This window comes from Neocloeon triangulifer, unplaced genomic scaffold (assembly GCF_031216515.1).
Source record: "Neocloeon triangulifer isolate White Clay Creek 2 clone unplaced genomic scaffold, ASM3121651v1 ptg000005l, whole genome shotgun sequence".
Lineage (NCBI taxonomy): Eukaryota > Metazoa > Arthropoda > Insecta > Ephemeroptera > Baetidae > Neocloeon > Neocloeon triangulifer.
The window spans coordinates 2,149,002-2,168,170 of NW_026775548.1; the positions used below are offsets into that span (position 1 = coordinate 2,149,002).

A 19,169-nucleotide genomic window follows, 5' to 3' on the forward strand; every position below is an offset into this window, starting at 1 on the left:
AATCAGAGTAAACTGCTATCCAGAAATCGGTTGTTTCTCTATTAGTATACAAGTTTTCGTATCAGGTCTAGCACAAAGACACGTAATCACCAGTCTGAATCGATGGGATGTGTCGAGAAGTTTCATGTATGTAAAATGGCACTCAGCTTTCTTTGATTTCAAGAGCGATTCAAAACCAAATTTAGCACCGAGTATTAAAATTTAAATAAATTTTTATTTTTATTTCTTGAAAATGTTTCAAAGAAATTCAAAAGTCCTTAATTCATAACATTTTAAGGCTAGGTGAAATTATTCCAACAAATGCATGAATTTCACACTGAAATTGACAAGTGAAATCTTTCTACAAAAGTTAAGATGCTCCTGCTGAAAAATTGTCGATTTGGGTTCCATATCACCTAAGGACTGTCAGAAAACGTTAAGAACTTTTAAATTTCTAGAAAATTCCAAATTATTACTGTCTTTATTAAATACAAATGTTTGCAATGTCATGTATTGCTGGTTGAAATTAACAATATAACTAAATTTAAATACCATCTAAGTTTTATCTGTATCCATATAAATATTTAAATATTTTTAAATTTAGTTCTATTGTTGATTTCAACCAGCTATACATGACGTTGTAAAAATTTGTGTTTAATAAAAACAATAATAAAAAATTCCAAAGGATAATAATTATTTATTCTTCGGTGCTACTTTTGGTTTTGAAATAACTCTCGCCGTATTTCGCTATTTTATTTTAATTTCTCTCTTGGTGAGATTAATTAAAGGAGGGGAAACAGAATTCAGACGTACTTGCTGGATAATTGCTTAGCGAGTTCGGTATACTTGAGGAATTTTGAGTGCGGCGACTCCTCGGCGGCTGACGAGCTGCCGGCGGCGGCGGCACCGGAAGACGAGCCGGCGTCGTTGTTGTTCGGAGGCGTTTTGCGCGCCGAATTGGATTCGGAGCTTGTACTGGCGACGGGCGGCGACGGCGTCTTCTTGTTGCTCTTGGAGTGGTTCTCGGCCGACAGGTTGCCGTCCTTGACGAAGTGCATCTTGGACAGGTGGTGGCGGTAGGCGCCCTTGGAGATGAACGGCGTGTCGCAGAAGGCGCACTTGATGAGCGCCGAGTCGGCGTTGCCGCCGACCACGGCGTCGTTGCAGGCCCACGTGAAGGCCAAGATGGCGCCGGGGTTGGTCACCGCCAACGGGGACGAGGATTGGCTCGAGGTGGCCGAGGTGCGATCCGTGTAGTCGCACAACTTCTGCAGCGCCGCCAACGGGTGGCTCGAGGGGTTCTTTCCGGACGCACCCCCATTCTCGGCGGAAGAAGACTTGCCCGAGAGGCTGTCGTACATGTTGGACAGGGCGTTCAGCGACTTGGCACTGTCAGACTTGGGAGTGCTGCGCTCACTGTCACGCTCATTCGCCTCGGACCTTTCGCTTCCGGCCGGACTGGGGGTTCGTCGCACGTTTTTTGGCGACGACAACGATTTGGCCGATTTCTCCAGCAGCTTTTCCTCGTCAGAAAACTCCTGCTTTTCCTCCTTGACAGGACTTAAGGGACTTTTCGGGTCCGACTTGGGAGAGGTGGGGGACGCTGCCGCTTTGGGTTGCGAGTTTTCGTCAATGGTGGCCGGAAGAGGGGTGACTTGAGATGTGGACTTCCGGTCTGGCGTTTGCGAACGCGACCGCGAGCTGGACTCGCTGCCGCTGCGTTCTCGCGGCCTGAGCAGTTGCGAGGTGGGGTAGTTCCTCAGCAGGTTGAGACTGGCCGAGTCTACCAGGGGCTTGGTGTAGTCTGCACTCTCGTCGATGCCCAGCCTCTTGAGAATGCTCGAGCCGAGGTTCGGGTTGGGCATGGAGGAATGGTGAAAGTTCTGCCGACCTCTGGAGTCGAAACTCTTTTCGATCAGCTTCTCGATGGCGTTCAGCACCGACGGTGAGGTAGAGTTGCCCGTTGAGGCTTCGGGCGACGCCTGCTCCTTGCCGCTCTTGCTGTCCGAGGGCACCTCCCTCTCGGGCGTCGTTTCGTTGGAGAGCAATGCAGACTTGAGCAGGTTCCTAGCGTTGCCCACGCACAGGCGGATATGTTCTACGAATATTGAGGTATCGATTTTCTCGCCACATTTTTCGCAGGAGATCTTGGAAGAGGTGGCCAGTTTCTTGATCGACTCTGAGCCGTTCTTGGCCGAAACGTTGATTTCGTGCTGCGCTCGTTCCAGCTCGAGCAGCTTTCGAACCGGAAGCGACTTTTTGCGTTTCTCCCGATTCTGGCGGCGCCGCCCGCCCGACTCCGTGATTGAGCGCATGATGTGCTCCTTGTAGTGCGAATTCTTGACCATGTGGGCGCTCAGGTCCTTGAGACTGGAAAACGCTTGATCACAAACCTTGCAGGTGAGCACGGCCGTCACGTGCGACTGCTGCGTGCTCGGGGGTGGCGTGGGGGTGGTCGCAGGCCCTCCTCCCGAGGCTGCTCCGCCGGCGCCTCCACTGGTGCTGCTGGTGGCTTTGGAACCAGCGGAAGGATTTTCCTCGGCAGACTTCCACGAGATGATCTGCTCCTGGGAAATGATGTTGGTGTAGTGCTGGGTCTGCTGCATGTGCGACGTCATTTCCGCCAGGCTCCGGAAACTCTGGCCGCACCACATGCACTTGAGGATCTGCCGGGTCTGCTCGGCGCCCTTGCCCAACCACACGTCCTGGCCTCTGACCAACTTTCGCGGCAGGGGCATCGTTTCTTTGATCAACAGGTTCAGGTCCGAGTTGCTCTTCGCGGAGGAACCCTGAGAGGAAGGTGGAGCGTTGCTGTTGCAGTGGGAAGTCTCCTTCATGTGCGTCGTCAGCTGAGCCAAAGTGTGGAAAGAACTTTTGCACCAGACGCACTTGAAGACCTCCTTGTTCTTATCGATGCTGCCTTTGTTGACCCAGTGACTCTGCCAGGCCGTTTGCCGCGGAGGAAGTTGATTTCTGAACATGTCCTCGCCCAGTTTCGACAGCTCGTTCAGCGACTTGCTGGTTTCGGTGAACTTCTTCACGCTCATCGGACTCTTGCCGTTCCACTCCTCCTCCTCAGCCCGCTTGCCCAGTTTGCTGTTGAAGCCGAACGGGAAGTTTGCCGGCGTCCAACTGTTCTTGGGAAATTCCGTCCGCTGCTGCTTGACCACTTTGGTGTCCTGCGAGGTGGGCTGGGCGTTTCTTTTTCGCGAACAGGACAAGTCCAGAGGGCCGTTGAGCGGCTCCGCACTCGGAGATGGTGACGGTGTCGCGTGAGATCCCTTGCTTAGGTTGAGGCACTCGCTGTCGGCGGCGCTGCCCCGGTGCTTCTTTTTGCTGAAGTCCAAGATTCCTTCCTCGATTGGAACGTTTTCGTCTTCGCTGTCCAGGTGGCGCTTCATACCTGGGGTGGTGTCCATGGCTTCTGAAGAGCTTCTGGATACCGATCGGCCCACCGAGGATGACAGATCTCGGGATTCACATCGAGGGCTGCAACAGAAGAGGGAAAATTGGGTTAATAATTAAAAAAGATTTATTTTTAGTAATTTGTTATTAAATAATATAGTTTTATTTTTACTTTTATTGTAATTTAATAAAAATTGAAATAAATCTTTTCTTTAGTTTTAAGGTGATTTAAAAATTAAAATAAATTTATATAAAGTTTTACGAACAATGCTATCACCAAAGGATTGTAATTAATATCTTCTGCATTATTTGCCTGTTTGTAAGTAATTTTCGGATAAGTTGTGTGTTTGTCGAGGCGAGAATTGATAATTGCCGAGCGCGGCCGGAGGTTTACGGGCGGGCCATTAATCGGAAGACAGTCATCTCATAAAGTGAGGCCAAGTCCTAAATTTCCATCAGTGCGGCCACTGATAATTGAATGCAGCAGCCGGCAAGCGGTCGGCAGCAATAAATCCGGATGCAAAATACCTGCTGCTGCAACAACACACACCGGAGTGAGAGATAAAGCAGGGCGGCCACTCCAACGACTCTAATGTATTTTATTGCTCGGCCAAGATATACGCGATTTCGAAATTGTTTTAATTCACACTTAGCACCGGTGACCTGAGCGAATAGCAATAATAATAATTCCAATGAAAATGAGCACGCGCGTATCGATAAATTCTCGCGCATTCATTAACGACTGCGCGAGTTACTTTTAAAACGCCACAGCTTTTGATTTATCCCGTTGTGTATTTTTTTTTGCCATATCTGTCTCTATCTCTGTCGCTCTCGTGAAAGTGTACATATTGCGACCGCATCGGGTGTAAATTTTGTCGATACGAGATGTGGCCTGCTGTTTTATATTTATCATTTCGGACGGCGATAAATTTTAATTGGAAAGTTATTCGGCGGCAGTTGGGTGCCGAATGTTATATTACACAAATCGAGGCCATGTGGCCGCCTGTCTTCGCTATTAATTATTGCAGCGTCCTGTCCATTTTTCCGACACACCTTAGCACCTGCGGTGAGCCTCTTTTGACAAACGATATTCAATAATGAAATGAGTGAAGATTCTTTGGCAATGGTTGTCAAGTTTTTTCACGAAACGGAGGAAAAATTCCATTAATTGGCACATTTATTTCGAGGACATTTGCATAAAAATAAATCAAGTTAATTGTATTCGTAAAATATTGGATAATTTGAATTTGTTGTTAAGAATTACAAAAAATATTTGCAACGAAAAAGGAAAGAATTAACAAATTTATTAATTTTTGAAATTTTTAATGCACCAAAATTTAATTTCATAATTTATTGATTTGCATAAATTTAATTTATTTTTCAAATATAATTCCTTAAAACATGCGAAATTCCTCTAGAGGGAGAAGTGGAGGGTTCGTCAAACGAGGCGCATCTCGAGAAATTTAATCCGTCCGTGTGCAATTTGCCGGCGAGATGAAATTGTGATGCGAAAAAGACAAGAGGAGGTCGAAGAAAAAATGGGAAAAAGCGCGGCGGTGGTGCGAGTGCGTGTGTATAATTTGGATCTTATAAGCAAGCGAGGGCGCGCACCGAGGAGAGAGCCAGCTAGTCAGGGAGGGTGTGGTGGAGGTTTTTAGAAAAGAGGGAGGTTTTGCTGAAGCAAGAGGAGGGTGTGCGGGGGGGTCGGAGAGAATGAATGTTGGTGTTGATTTACGATAATGGCTACTAGGGGGCAGTAAATATCAACCCTCCCCCTTCCAACCCCAACGTCTCTCACTCGCTCGTCTCCTCCTGGTGCTGCTGGATGCTGTGCCGGCGAACGCCCGAGCAGAAAGAGTCGGAGCGCCGCCGTGAGCACGCCGACCAACTATGCGCGGGGGAAACCGCCACCGGGGCCAAGTTCGACATGGTCAAGGGGATGAAAATTTCTCGATTTTCAAAATTTTCAAAATTTACCAGAGAAACAATTCATTTGTAAGATAAAAACTACAAAATATCTTTTGATTATAACATTTTTTTTTAAAGAATTTTATTCTTTTTTTTTAACTTTTCCTACACTATTTTCATTACATTTATTTATCACTAATTAATTTTAAAAAAAAAATGCAAAAATTGAATAAAGAAATTAATAAAGGATTATTTATTTCTTTTTGAATATATATTATATTTTTTTATAATTTCTATGCTCATTTTTATTGAAATTAATTTTAATAAAAATAAATTTATGCAAATGAAGCCATTGATGTGAAATTTAACAGGATTGGTGTTGCCAAGGGCACATGAACGTCGAATTCCGATCGAGTATCTCGCGGCACAACTTTTTCAATCTTTTAATCCGCCGCGGAGTCCCCCTGCGCGGAGGCAAACCCTTTTATCTCATCAGGCCGGCTTGCCGGACGCACTTTTGTTAAAAAATGCGCGCTTTATGGGCGCAGATTTTGCGGTATTTATTAAGATACACGAGGCAATATATCACGGCCCGCGCGACGTTTATTGCCAACGCGTATATGACTGACTCATCTCTCTCTCTCTCGCTCTCCTCCGAGGATGTATTAGAGACGCGGTGCGTTTTAATTGCGCATAAATAACACAACTGCAAAAAGAGGGGACTTTTGCAGCGCGAGCAGATTATCATATTCCAAATAATTCCGCCGAATTTCCATCATCGAATGAATAAAGCGCACGTGTTTGTTATTGCCGGCAAGAGAGGGATCTTTTGTAAATGTGCTGCTATTTGTTCGGAAATTAATCCGCGCAATTTGCATGAATCAAACGGGGTAGAAATATTCAGATATTCAAAGGCGCGGATTAATTCTAAAGAGGGAGGAGGAGGGGGATGAAAATATATATACATTGAAGTAAACAAAAGATTTAAAATCACAGGTAAAAAAACAGGAGAAATATAAAAAGTTAGGAGACTTTATTTCTAATAAAACAGATAAAATCAAATTGAATTAAAATTGAATATTAATTAATTTAACCGGAATTTAAAAATAATATTTTCTGTAAAGTCTTCCTGGAGTTGACTAAAAAATTTATAGAGGAAAAATTACTTTTATCAGAATTTAATTATTTATTGCTGCCAATATTTTTTTAGTATTTTTATCATTTTCCCACAGTTATTTTAAAATTTTGCTAAACCTTGCTTGAAGGAGACAATTAAAAATGCAGACATGTCTTGACGTCCCGTTCTGTTCGAAACTCGCAAATCAGCGCGTACAATCATTGCGATGGATTTCAGCGTTGGCCTGCTTCAATTAAAACGAAAAGCCCGAGGGTGGAATTGACACCGCGCGTCTCCAGATTTGCATTTTACTCGGCGAGCAGCGACTAATCAGGCAGTAAATCAGCAGCAAAAGCGTGTCTTTGCAGCGCGAAAAAAGAGAGGAAGCGTCTTTCTCTCAGGGCGTGTCTGCAACACAGAGATCGCTCCTCCGAGATTTCGCTCATTCTTACAAGTACAATTAGCTAATTCACCTCTGCATGAGGAGCTCGGGCGAGACGACGCTCAGCTTGGCCGGAGGGCTGATCGACTTGCGGCCCAGGGCGTCTTCGCAAGGGTTGTCGCCCGCCACGGACGCACTGCCCGCCCCGGAGCCCACCGAGTTTTCGCCGTCGCTCGACTCGCCGCCTTCGTCCTGCTCCGTGCATGGGATTTCCACACCGCCTTCCCCTGTGAACACAAAAATTAACAACAAATTAATTAAAAAATTCTTCAAAAGTAAAATTATTGCTTATTGTTAGTGGTGGTGCCGTTTTTTCCAACAATTCCTTTTTTAAGTAAATTTCTTTTCAACAATAAAATGCAAAAAAATAAATAATAATAGATGATATTGAGCTTTTATTTTACTTTTAAAGTCCTTCAATGATCAAATTAATTAAAATGGCTATTAACAAGAAATTTATAATTTTTATTTAAATTTTTTTGGCAAAATAAATTATGATTTAATTTTGTTGAGTATTTTAAATCTCTGGAATCTAACTAAAATAAAGATATGAAAGAACTATTAAAATTACTAAGCATTGAAAAACCGCGGAATTCCATAATTATTTTAATTTTTGAATGCAATGAAATAAATCCAGATGAACTGATAATTGTTCAGGAATGAAATTTTTAAATTAAGTTCGAGACAATATAATTGTTTGTCAAATTCTTATTTTAAATAATTTTGCAGAAATTAACAAAATCGTTTTTTTTTTTGAAATCTGATTATTTTCCACTGAATCTTTGTAACTGTATGCAAGGACAAGTTCGTGCAACTCCTCTTCTTTTACTTTTTTCTTTCTCTCTCCCAGCATATTGATTGAATTAATTTGCTCTCTTGGCGATCACGCCAGTCTGGAGAGGTTGAAAAGAATACTCGAGAGTCACTTCTTCGCCGACACCGTTTTCTTACTTCTCGGATCAACCACTAATTAAAAACTCCTTGGATTTTCATTTTCTTTTTTCTTTGAATTTGGTTCCGGCAGCTATTCCGGAGCTGCACAGAAGGAGATTTGCAGCTTCTCTGTTCGGCCATATATTTTTTTTTTTATTTCTCTCTCTCTTTCTCTCTCGGTGCTCGCTGTGCTGGCTCTGATTTATCAGCCATTGTCTCTCTCTGATGTATTTATGTCCGATGTCAATCTGCTGGTAGATTTTATTCTCGTCGCTCTGCTTGCTACTCTGGCTGGTGCCACTATCTCTATATACGCTTTTTGCATCGGCCGAAAATCCCAAAAAGACTCGTATTTTTTTTTAATATTCGCCAGCAGTCTTTTTTTGTACCACAACAGCAGTTTAGTATGCTCGTCAGACGGCAACAATATAAAACCATAATGCCACCAGCAGGACCCACTTTTGAAATTTATTCGCGCAAATAAGGAGATAAATATATATGTCTTTATCTGCTTTAAATATCTACTCTCCATAAATTTAAATGCCTGATGCCTCTTTAAGAGAAGAGAAAAGATGCACTTCGTCTTCTTTGTGCTCGTTTAAAAATTTCCTTTTCAGAGCGCGCCGTACATAATTGAATTTGCAAATTGATTTACGGAATTCCTTTCTTTTCCAGCACGGAAATTTAATTGGCCGACAGATTCCTGTGCGCGGTTATCTCGAACTGCTGCGGAAAACAAAAATGACAAAGCTGCTTAAAAGCGATTTCTCAGAATAGGCGGACAGCAATGAGGCTTTTGATAAGATTTTCACGTTGATCAAGAATATTACATTTATTTAATTTCACAAGAAAAACTCCATCAAACGTTGCAGTTCTTTTTGTAAATTATTTCAAATAATTCGAATGATTAATAAATTAAAGGAATGTTTAATAACAAGGGGTAAAAACATCCCCTGTAGATTTGAAAGTTACTAAATTTAGGGTAGAGCAAGTTGCATTACAAGAAAAATTCATGATTTTTTTCTGAAAAAATTTTCATCATTTTTGCATTTTAGAATAATACAGAAGTTGGTTTTTTTTTTAATTTTTCCCTGCTTCATGTATATCTTTGATTGATCCAATTAAGCTTGTTCCCATATAGTTCAAAGGGCTGTTTACGTCCTGTACAGTTTGCAGTTTCTTCTCTCTCAAGAGGAAAGCACTGGCGGCGGCGCGTCTCTCTCATGCAGCTCGTCTTGATGCCCGCCCCGTTTAAATATAGACTGACAAATGTATTGTTATACTTTGTGAGTGACAGTTGAATAACGTGAGCTGGATGTGATGAAGACATGACAGTCGTATTTCAAGAAAATCATCCGCAGGCTCAACCAACTCTCTGGCTCGTCATCATCGCACCATCCAGCAGAAAAAGAAAATTCCTCCCTTATATAAATTCTCCGCCTGCAGCAGTCAAACTTGGCTGCGAGTCATTTTAAAGAGAGAAGATGAGTCGGAAAAAATCTTCTTCCGCCGAGATGAGAGAGATGGTTAGTAAATTGAATTAAAAATATATTATTATTTAATTAAAAATCAATAACTTTAATAAACTTTCTTTAGGCAAATTAACAAGGAGCTTTTGATATTTAAAATCAAAATTAATAGGTTTTTTTAGCAAAATCGTCTCCTGAATTAAATTTTAGTATTAAATCTTTTATGGATTAAAATAAATATTTTATTAAGTAAATTAAAAGTAATACTCGAGTAAGAAACGTCACTGTTTGCACTGTTTGCAGGGAGAAATGCAGTTAATTTGTTGCAAACAAGTGCTTGCATTTTATTAATTTTTTTTTCCACCACCGATCCGTTTCTCACTCAGCATCGTCATTAAACCAATTGTGAAAAGTAGCAGGCAGCAGTCAATTCGCGCTCGATATCAAATTAATTAATCTTCTCGGTGACATCTCGCGTGTTCCGCAAACAAAACACAAAGTTATGCTCTCACTCAGTGAGAAACTTTCTTTCTCCGGCGTTTCGTCTCTCGATGCCGCTGACATTCGCTTAATTAAATCAACGTCACAAACTCTCCGCTCAAAATAATAATATAGCTTGTGCCACCGAATTGAAGGGAAACAGCCGGCTTTTGAGGAGTAAAAACTAAAAACGGGCGTGTCGCTCTTCATTTTACAATGCAATCGCAGAAATTGCACTTTAAAAGGCGGTGGCGTGAGTTTCATTTGCGATGGAAAAAATGAGAGCAGAAAAATTACGTCACCTCTGGTGTGCGTTTAACAGGTGGACAGACACGGACGGCGGCAATTAGGTTTGCTCAACAAAGGGGTGGTTACTCGGTGTAATTTAGCCAGGCCAACTTTTTCAAGCAAAATGACGAGTGGATTTAGATTTAGATTAAAAAAATATTTATTCTACGCACAACTTTGAAGACTAGGAGAAATTCATCTCACTGGTCATTTGTTTTCTCTGATGTTTATGGAGAGTAAATATCAAATAACAGACCAGAGCTGTGGGCTGTTGTTATTCCGTAAAACGCAATCGCAAAGAAACACAATAAAAACTCCGCATCACGGATTACTCAGTTAAAAAATATTGTGAACAATAAACGAATAATAAAAGTTTATACAAAAATTCATTACAAAAAATGGATTAATATCACAAAATTGAATTCAACCTAATTCAAATCAAAGAATTCTACTCACAATAAGATGTAAAATAGTCCTTTCCAAATTAAATAAAGAATTATTTAAAATAATATTTAATATGATCTCATGAAAACAAATAAACAAAAAGTTTGATTTGTTATAATAATTATTTACTTTAATACGTTTAGCGTTATAAATTTTGCCTCTAAAAATTAGAGAAATTTAAGCGCTCTGGACTTTAATTAATTTTTACTTTGTACAGATTTATTATTATCTATATTTTTTTTTACTCTTTTACAATTTTCAACTTGAAATCTATTCTCAGCCCTGAATTAAATTGACTTATTTGAAGACAGATGGAAATAAACAAACAATCTACATTCTTGGGCTGCCTCTTTCCATTATGGTACAACGAGAGGCAAATCAGTTTTCTCATCCTCTCTTCTTTCTTCGCCTGAGCACTTTTTTTTATTTTGGTATTGCCTTTTCTCCAAGAGAGAGATACATAAATAAATGCATGTGTGTGTGCCGCGGCTGGCTACATTTACTTATTTTATATACAGTTGTCACTGGCAGTGATTGAATTATTACCGACAGGTACTCTTAGGCCCCTCCCATTAAGTAAATGGCTATTGGCAAATGAAATTTAAAGCAGCGCACGACGTGTGTTTGTTTCATTAAACCCGACTTGTACGCCTACCCATCATGAATTTCCATTTCAATATAAAGAAGAGGAGATTTTCGCTGCACAAAAGACAATGGCTTCCTTCGCTCGCTCGGACGCATCTTTCTGCAGGGAAAAGTGCATTTTTCGTCCGAGATTCCTGGAAATCATGCATGCTTATTATTTCCCAGTCATACCAGCTTAATCTCGCTCAGCCATCTGATGTGAGTAATGAGCTCTTTCTTGGCCGCACGTACAGGAAAATTTCGCTGCAATCTTGGAAGTTAATGAGGAGGGAAAAAGCAGGCAAAAGTGTCTCGTTTCTTCCCCAATTATGTTATAAAAAAATGTCAACCATGCATGAAATCAGACAATTTGTCATGCAAATTAAAAAATATAATTCAGGATTTTTGTTTAAAAATGAGATTAAAACTAAAATTATAACTTCTCGACCTATTCCCATAAAATCAATGTTAAGTTTTTGTTGATTTTACTTTTCCATCTCAATTTTTATCAATTTTGAAGCGAAATTATTTTAGAAAATTCCCAAAGGAAACAATGTTAATTTTCAAAAATTCAGTTCTCTCAATGAATAAAATTTTTCTGACATCTCAAAACTGATGCAACAATAAAAAATTAATTAAGCCATTATTTTCTGCAAAAAACGCTCCTCTTGATTAAATCATATTGAATGTGAAATTGAATTTTCTGTATTATTTGTATACTTGTCGATTGTGCGTGTTGTGTTATATTTATTATTGTTATATGATCCTGGTGAGATTGACTTGTAAATAGCTCTCGGTAATAGAGATGCTCCGTCACTTGTAATAGGACAAGAGAAACAGCTTTTGTCTGTGTGCGAGAGAGAAAACACCGTGTCATGCAAAGTGAGCTTCGCGAGAGGTGAAACAAATTATATAACTCAACAAATCTATTGGAAAGACTGCAATTAATTGTGCTTAATTCACGGTGCAATAAAATAATCATGAAATTCTGAACTATCAAAGCAATTAAATTTATTTAAAATGATTTCCAGAAAATTTAAAAAGAAGTACAAAAATAGTTTTGTGATAAGAGGTTGTTTTTTACAGAAATTAAATTGAAGATTAAAGAAATGAAAATGGAGAAGTTTAATTAAATCAATAAAGTAATTAAAACAAATTTGCTTAAAAATTGTTGGAAAATTTACTTTTTTAATCTTTTCAAATTGTTTGCAATTAAATTATTAATTATAGCAGTAAATTAAATAAAAGTATTTGATAAGCATCATTTTTTTTTAAATTTTCAATTATTTTCATATCAACATGTTGGTTGCTTTTGTTACGGCACCGATTGTGGTGAAAAGGGCAGATAATAATGCGTGTCATTACGCCGTCTGCGTTTACGATTTGATGAACTCGCTGCTTTTTGCTCTCTCGCGACTCCTTGAGGCTGCCGAGATGAGTGTGTGTGTGGTGGGTGCTGCTTGCTTTTTTATAGAGAGTTTGTTTGGAGTGACGACTGAGGTCGTTTACAGCTTTTTTAAACGCTCGTTAAATTCCACCTACAAAAAGCTGCACCCTATCAAGCCACTTTTTTCAGCACTTAATGAGCCCATCTCGCCACATTATGTATTATTATAACGGCCGCACACGCTCTCTTGTCAATATTCCCAGCAGCGCAACGAGAGAGAGCACAGCACATTTTCCGCAGCACCGAAAAAATCGCGCCGCGTTAAAGGTCCGGTTAATTAAAGTGCCAATCTGAGCACCACGAGCGTTCAAATAATAAAAAAAAGGAAGAGGAAAATGATCAAACAAGTAGCAAAGTTCACTCAATAAAATGTACATCAAAACAATTTGCTAAAGGGCGAAAATTGAAAAAATTTGAAAAGGCTCCAGAATTAATTTGAATTTGTAGCCACAAAATAAAATATTTTATTATTCTAAATAAATTAAAGGTTTCTTTGTTGCATCAAATTTGTAATATTTTATCAAAATTCGAAGGTTTTTTTTTATAAATTTCCCGAAAAAATGATTGTAATCCAAAAAAATTGCAAATAAAAAGATTTCATCCTAGTTTTTCAACAATAATTGCCTATTGTTTAAATTCTTGATTTGATTAAAAGAAGATGTTAAATAATAAATGAAATAATGCTATCAAATTGCTAATTTTCAAATATTTTAAAAATCAATTGAGATGGAGTAATTTTTGTTCAATTATTAGATTATTTATTGCTTTCTGTATGTTTTTGTAAACATTTAAAAATAATAATGTTTGTTGAAAATAATCAAACTAATGATACTTGTGGTTCAATTGAAACAAAATAACAGAAGTTGAACGTACACAATTAATTTGTCAAACGTCAAGAGTGACCAACTGTGCGTCAGAGCCGTGTCATATAATGTGTGGGGCTGTCTCTGGCTGTCGTCGATTGTGAGCGAAAACACTCAATTTGTCCGCGCACGTTGAATTTATATCAGGTTCAATTTTGGCCTGCATTAGCGATATTGCGCCGACGAGTCCCTTATAGAAGGAATACACACGGTTATTATTTTCATTTGCTGCACAAAAGTGTCACAGTCGATCACTCGTCATTCATTGTAAACGTTGTGACAGGCCTGCAAAAGCTTTAGCAAGTGAATGACAATAATAAGGGGCGGCAGATTAAAACCAGGCGCAATTATGCGCCGGCAAATGGGCATCGACCGGCGTTTAATTATTTAAAATTTAATTAATACGCCTTAATGGTTGAGCCGAAAATTCCCTTTTCACAAAAAATGTTTTAAAGGAAATTTACGAGCCGGAGGTCCCTCCATAATTTATATCAATAATATTCTCTGTGTTTTTTTTTTTTATGTTGACACATTAAAAGTTGCAAACTTCTTGCTCGGTGTGACAATCGGGTGAATTAGAGCTTTCAATATGGCCCGGCGAAAATGCGGCGTGACGCATCACACTGCTGCCTGCTCTCTCGTAAATCAGCAGCGCACCCTCTCCTTTGCCAACAAGAAGTGCTGCTTTCGCGAAAGTTTGCGCGAGCACACACTTTTTGTCCTTCGAATGCGTTCCCTAAGCTGATTTAATAAGCAAACGCCAGGCTGAAAACACGAAACGAGCACCAGAGTTGAGTGAAATTCTGACAAAAACGCTTCAAAGTGCAAATACACTCTTATTGTTATGAACTATAATAACGGCACTTATTAATAAATTTAATTGTAATTTTGCTTCAAATGTTTGAATCTGTTTATAGATTCTTAAAATATCTTGGAAATTAAAGATCATACAAGAACTTTTGTAAATTCATTAGATTTTTTAAATAAAAACAAAACAATTCTTGTGCAAATTTTTAGTTGCATTCAACAATTTTATTGATTATTATTGTTTCTTTTTATTTTTCCAAATTATTGATTTCTCTCAACAATTATTGGCAAAAATAAACGGTTACAAAAATTAACGATATTGAAAATAAATCTTTATAACAATAGGAGCCGTTTAAGCCAATTTTTGGACAGTTTAAACCACCATGAATGTAATGTTTCAAAACCATTCTCACCAATTTTAGAAATTTTCTAAGATTTACTTGGATTGGATTTAATTAAAATTTCATTATATCTTAATTGGTACTGATTTTGCAACTATAAAAATAACCCTTCACATTTCACTTTTAACTTAATCCAATTGGATTTGGCCTTTTTAAGTTTTATTTTGTCATCGGAAACAGACTCCGAAGCCTTTTTTGTTCCTTTTGATAAAAAGTTTGGTTGATCCGTCGCTGATCAAGTCGCAACAATGGAGAGATCCTTGGAAAAGTTTTCTTTTTCTCCTGGGCGATATCTCCTATTCTCTGCATTATGTGTGTGTGTATTTTCCAATATCCTGGCAGTGCAAGACGAAGGCGGCTTTTTGCCTCGACGACGTGCCACGGCGGCTAAATTTTTATATATCTATGAAATCCGTCGAGCATGGCAAGCGCGGCTCAATCACATTCGGGGGCTGTCACTTGATTCCATCACGCGGCGAGATGACAATCTCGAATCAAATTGAAAAGCAGCAGACATGCAATTGTCTGTGACACATTTTGTCAAATGTCTTTTCGGCCGCCTCCATCACTCATGCGTGATCATCGACGGTGACACCGCTCCATCATTATTACTGATCACCTCGCGAAAAGGCCGAGCGCCAATTAATCATGCGCGACTGAAATTTCATTTCGACTCAAATGTAAATAAATTATTCGACAACGCGTCCGGCCCGTTTATTTTTGCCAACTCGAACGGTTCATTTGATTGAGTTGGCACGAAAATTCGTGCCCGACGCTGACCTCAAATTGTGTCTCTAATTATTTTATCAATTAATAAATAAAAATAATTTATAAATTTTTTTTTCAATACCTCAAGTGCGTGCAAAATTAATACCGAGCACATATTTTACACGCATCTGTGGCTAATTGCGGTTAATTAAGCAGCTCGTTACTCTTTGCCGCACGCACAAAAAAGAGAAGAAGTTGCTGGCCAAACAACCAAGTCAAGTGTGTGTATGTTTTGGCGAGTCTTCTTGTAGAATGTAACATGTAGGGAGAGAGCGAGCGAGCGCCCCTCGCGTCATCCCGCGCAGCTTTGATGATGGGAGACGCTTTGATGTTGCTGCGATTTTTTTATATCAGCATCCAAACAGCCTTCGCTCTCTGTTATTTAAGCTGTGTGAGTGCGCGCGCTGTGCGTTCTTTATGACACCTCTAGGCGGTGTGGGTAACATTTTATTACTCGCCATCACAAAAATCAACCTGCGAGCGCTGCGAGAGAAAAAAAAAGCAGAGAAGAGGGAAATGAGAAAGAGAGATATCGTCGTTTGCATTTTCACCGGCAGACAGACGAGTGAGTTTGTCGCTCCAGACAAATAGTTTTAGCCAGAAAATTACGGAAATCTTCAAATTAGCAGGAATGATAATTCAGTTCATAAATTCCAATTTTTAAAATATTGGAATTTGTGATTAAATTTATCAGATATTTTTCTTTATTTAGAAATAAAATAAAAGTCTTGTAATTTTTTAATTGGTAAATTTTACTCTAGCTCTTCCGGAAAACATTTTGAGAAAAATATTTCAAACAAAACTTGTAGAAAATTTAACTGTGCACACTTTTTGCATAAAACGTATTTTGGCTCTAACAATAAAATGCTTTCCAGAAGAGCTAAAGCTAAAAAAGCCTATACAAAAATGTAAAAAAAATTTACTTTCAAATAATTGAAATGTTTGGCGCCAAAAATGGTTAAATCCTAGAAACGTTGAAACGTTGGAGATTTTTTTATGTTTATTTAATTTTCCATCGCTTGACAGTATAAAATTTTTAAAAATTACTACAAAAATAAAAATCACGCCGCATTTCAAAGGTACTTTTTTACCTTGAGAAATTTCAGAAAATATTTCTCAATACCAAATTTCCTGGTTGAAACCTTTCTTTACTGGGCATCAAAAAGAAAATCAAAACGTCATCATTTTCTCCTTAATTTTAAACTGTTTCAAATCCTTTTCAATATCTCGGAATTTTAACAGATTTAAATTTAATTGCAGTCGAACCCTTTCCACCTCTTTGGCCAATCAACTTAAGATATTCAGGCTGTCAGGTCTTGACGTATTTCTTTTTTTTTTTATAAATTTCAGGGCGCACACATCCATCAGCTTAAGATTTTTCAGGTGTGACGAGCAAGTCTGGGCGATTTTGACAGCTGCCTTGCGAGGTACTGCGCGCATACTTTACGCATCTGGTAATCAAGGAAGGGGTCCGCGGGCTTATATATTATTTTACTAGAGAGCGAGATGCGATGACAAGACGCCAGACTGACTGATCCTTTTTCTCCTCGCGTCTCTTATTGCCCCTATAACTGATTGGTCGATTTTACACTTGGCAGGTGATTTCGATTGATGTAACCTTGAAACGTCTCTCTCGTCATGACTGCTGTCTCTCCTCTCATTTTTATTGCCTTTTTTCTGTGTATAATATCAGCCGCGTTGGTACTAAATTAAGGTCTTTCGGCCGCTCTCCCATCTCGGATTATAAGGTGGTACCTGCAGAAAATTCCCTCCTAAATAACATTACATTCGCCGCGCTCCGCAGACGGACCAACGGCTCAGGGGCGGCTTCGGCACGAATTCCACAAAAACGGACAAAACTCATTTAATATGGAAAATAATAAAATTATATTAATTAATGAATTAATTTCAATCAGTTCGGTGATTTTAAATTGCCTTCAGTTCAAAATCCATTTTGTCGGTGGTTTTGCGTTCTTAAATTAGCCATAATTAGACATTTATAATTTATTTTGTGTGGGTGGGTCTGAATATCAGAGAAACGATTCTCGAGAAAAGATTCTCGCCCAAGGATTCTCGAGAAAAGATTCTCGCGCAAGGATTCTCAAGGAACGATTCTTTAGTTGAATTTTAAAGGCAGAAACGTTCCTGGAGAATCTTTCCGCGGGAATCTTTTTTCGAGAATCGTTTTGAGAATCGTCTCTTTAATATTCGGTCCCACCCTTTAAGTTTGTGTAATGTAAAATAAGATCAAATGATTTTTACATTGATCTTTTGTTAAGGGAAACTTTTCAGCAAACGTTTTTCTTATTAAAATCATATCTCTGATAATTAATTGACTTTTTCGAGAAAATTTTGAACCAACTGAATTTCTATTGAAAAAATACTTAATTCTTTCAATAAGTTTTAACCAAAAGCCTTTAATTTCATCTCAAGATGTATTGTTAATTTTTCCACGGAATCCAAGGCAATTTTCTTGGAACGAGTGTGGCGATCGATCTGCAGTAGCGCCACTGGCGTGCCTGCGGAGCGACCTTTCCTTCCCTGCGCCCGGCACAGAATAGGAGCGCCTGATGTTGATTGACGCCTGACAGACAGGTGACTGATGGCTCCCATCCCGGGCCTCGCTCGCTCGCTCGCCGCCAGAATAAATGGAAAGAGAATTAGACAATTTACGTGCGAGAGTTGCGCTCATCATCCCCAGCCGGCGCTGCTCGATTCTCCACCAGCGCAGGCAATCAATAAAGTGCAAGTCATTAACAAAAATTAATTATTTTTTCTGACGGCGAATTCTCCCGCGTCTTTAAAGTGGAACGTCAGGTGCTGAGCGACTCCCGCTGCGGACTAATAATTCACGCGCCCGCACATGGCCCCACACGCAGGCAGGGTGTTGATGCCACAAACATTAGACGAATTGATTCGGAAAAATTGCACGTCGTTTGAATTGCCAATTATTCATCTTGAAAACATTAAATTTGATATTATATTTTAATTTAAAACCAGAAATTAAAGATTTTTTTTTAAAGTTTCAATTGTTTCAGGTTTAATAGTTATAAATAATTTTAAAAAAATATGCAAAAATGTTTGTTTTATCATAAAATTTGATTCAATTTAATTATTTTAAAACAAATTTTAAGTTCTAATAACAAAAATGGAACTCAATGATAAAGAGTCTGGTAAAAAGTTTTGTTTTTACTAAAGAAGCGACAGTTTTGAAAACTTCGTTAGAAAATTAAAATCATTTTGAGCAACAAAGCGTAAAAATGTCTTAAGATTAATTTTTATCACATTCGTACTTCGTTAAAATCATTAATGTTTGTTTATATTAGTTTTGCTTTAAAATTGATGCTGTCAGTTATTTTCAAAGCAGACGAGGAAAGGGAAAAAATATAAAAAAATCACAAACTGAGAAGTTTCTGATGAAATTTTTGGAAAAAGGTAAAACAAAAATTGAAGGCTCAAAATATTTTTAATTACGAAACAATTTTGGAACAAATTAAAATTATATTCTATTTATATAATTAATTAGCTTCATTTCCAGCCTTGGCTAAAATTTGAATGAATTGAATTGGCACTGGAGCCAAAGTTTCGGTTCCATTTCATTTCATCCGCAGGCGTCATTTTTAATTTCTGCAAGTTGGGTTGCCTACGTGGCGAGGGGCGACAGTTTGAGCTGCCGTCGCTTTTGCAGAGTGTATGTGGGGCAGAGACGTAGGTGTCAAGCTGCCTGTGGCTGTCAGTCAGAGCTGTCTGGAGCAAGGGGTGGTTGGTTGGTTGGTTGGAGGTGATGTGTCTCT

At 39.0% G+C, this 19,169-nt stretch overlaps 1 protein-coding gene across 2 annotated transcripts in view; it reads right to left on the reverse strand.

Moving 5' to 3' along the window:
• Positions 1-241: 241 nt before the first annotated feature.
• LOC132193860 (protein tiptop-like) overlaps positions 242-19,169 on the reverse strand; it is a 62,012-nt gene continuing 43,084 nt past the window's right edge. For both annotated transcript variants that reach the window (XM_059614792.1, XM_059614791.1), the window contains exons 2-3: positions 6,883-7,078; positions 242-3,468 (exon numbers count right to left, since the gene is read on the reverse strand). In XM_059614792.1, the coding sequence (XP_059470775.1) occupies positions 783-3,468; positions 6,883-6,890 (2,694 nt within the window). In that variant the 5' untranslated portion in view covers positions 6,891-7,078 and the 3' untranslated portion in view covers positions 242-782. The remainder of the gene's footprint in view (positions 3,469-6,882; positions 7,079-19,169) is intronic.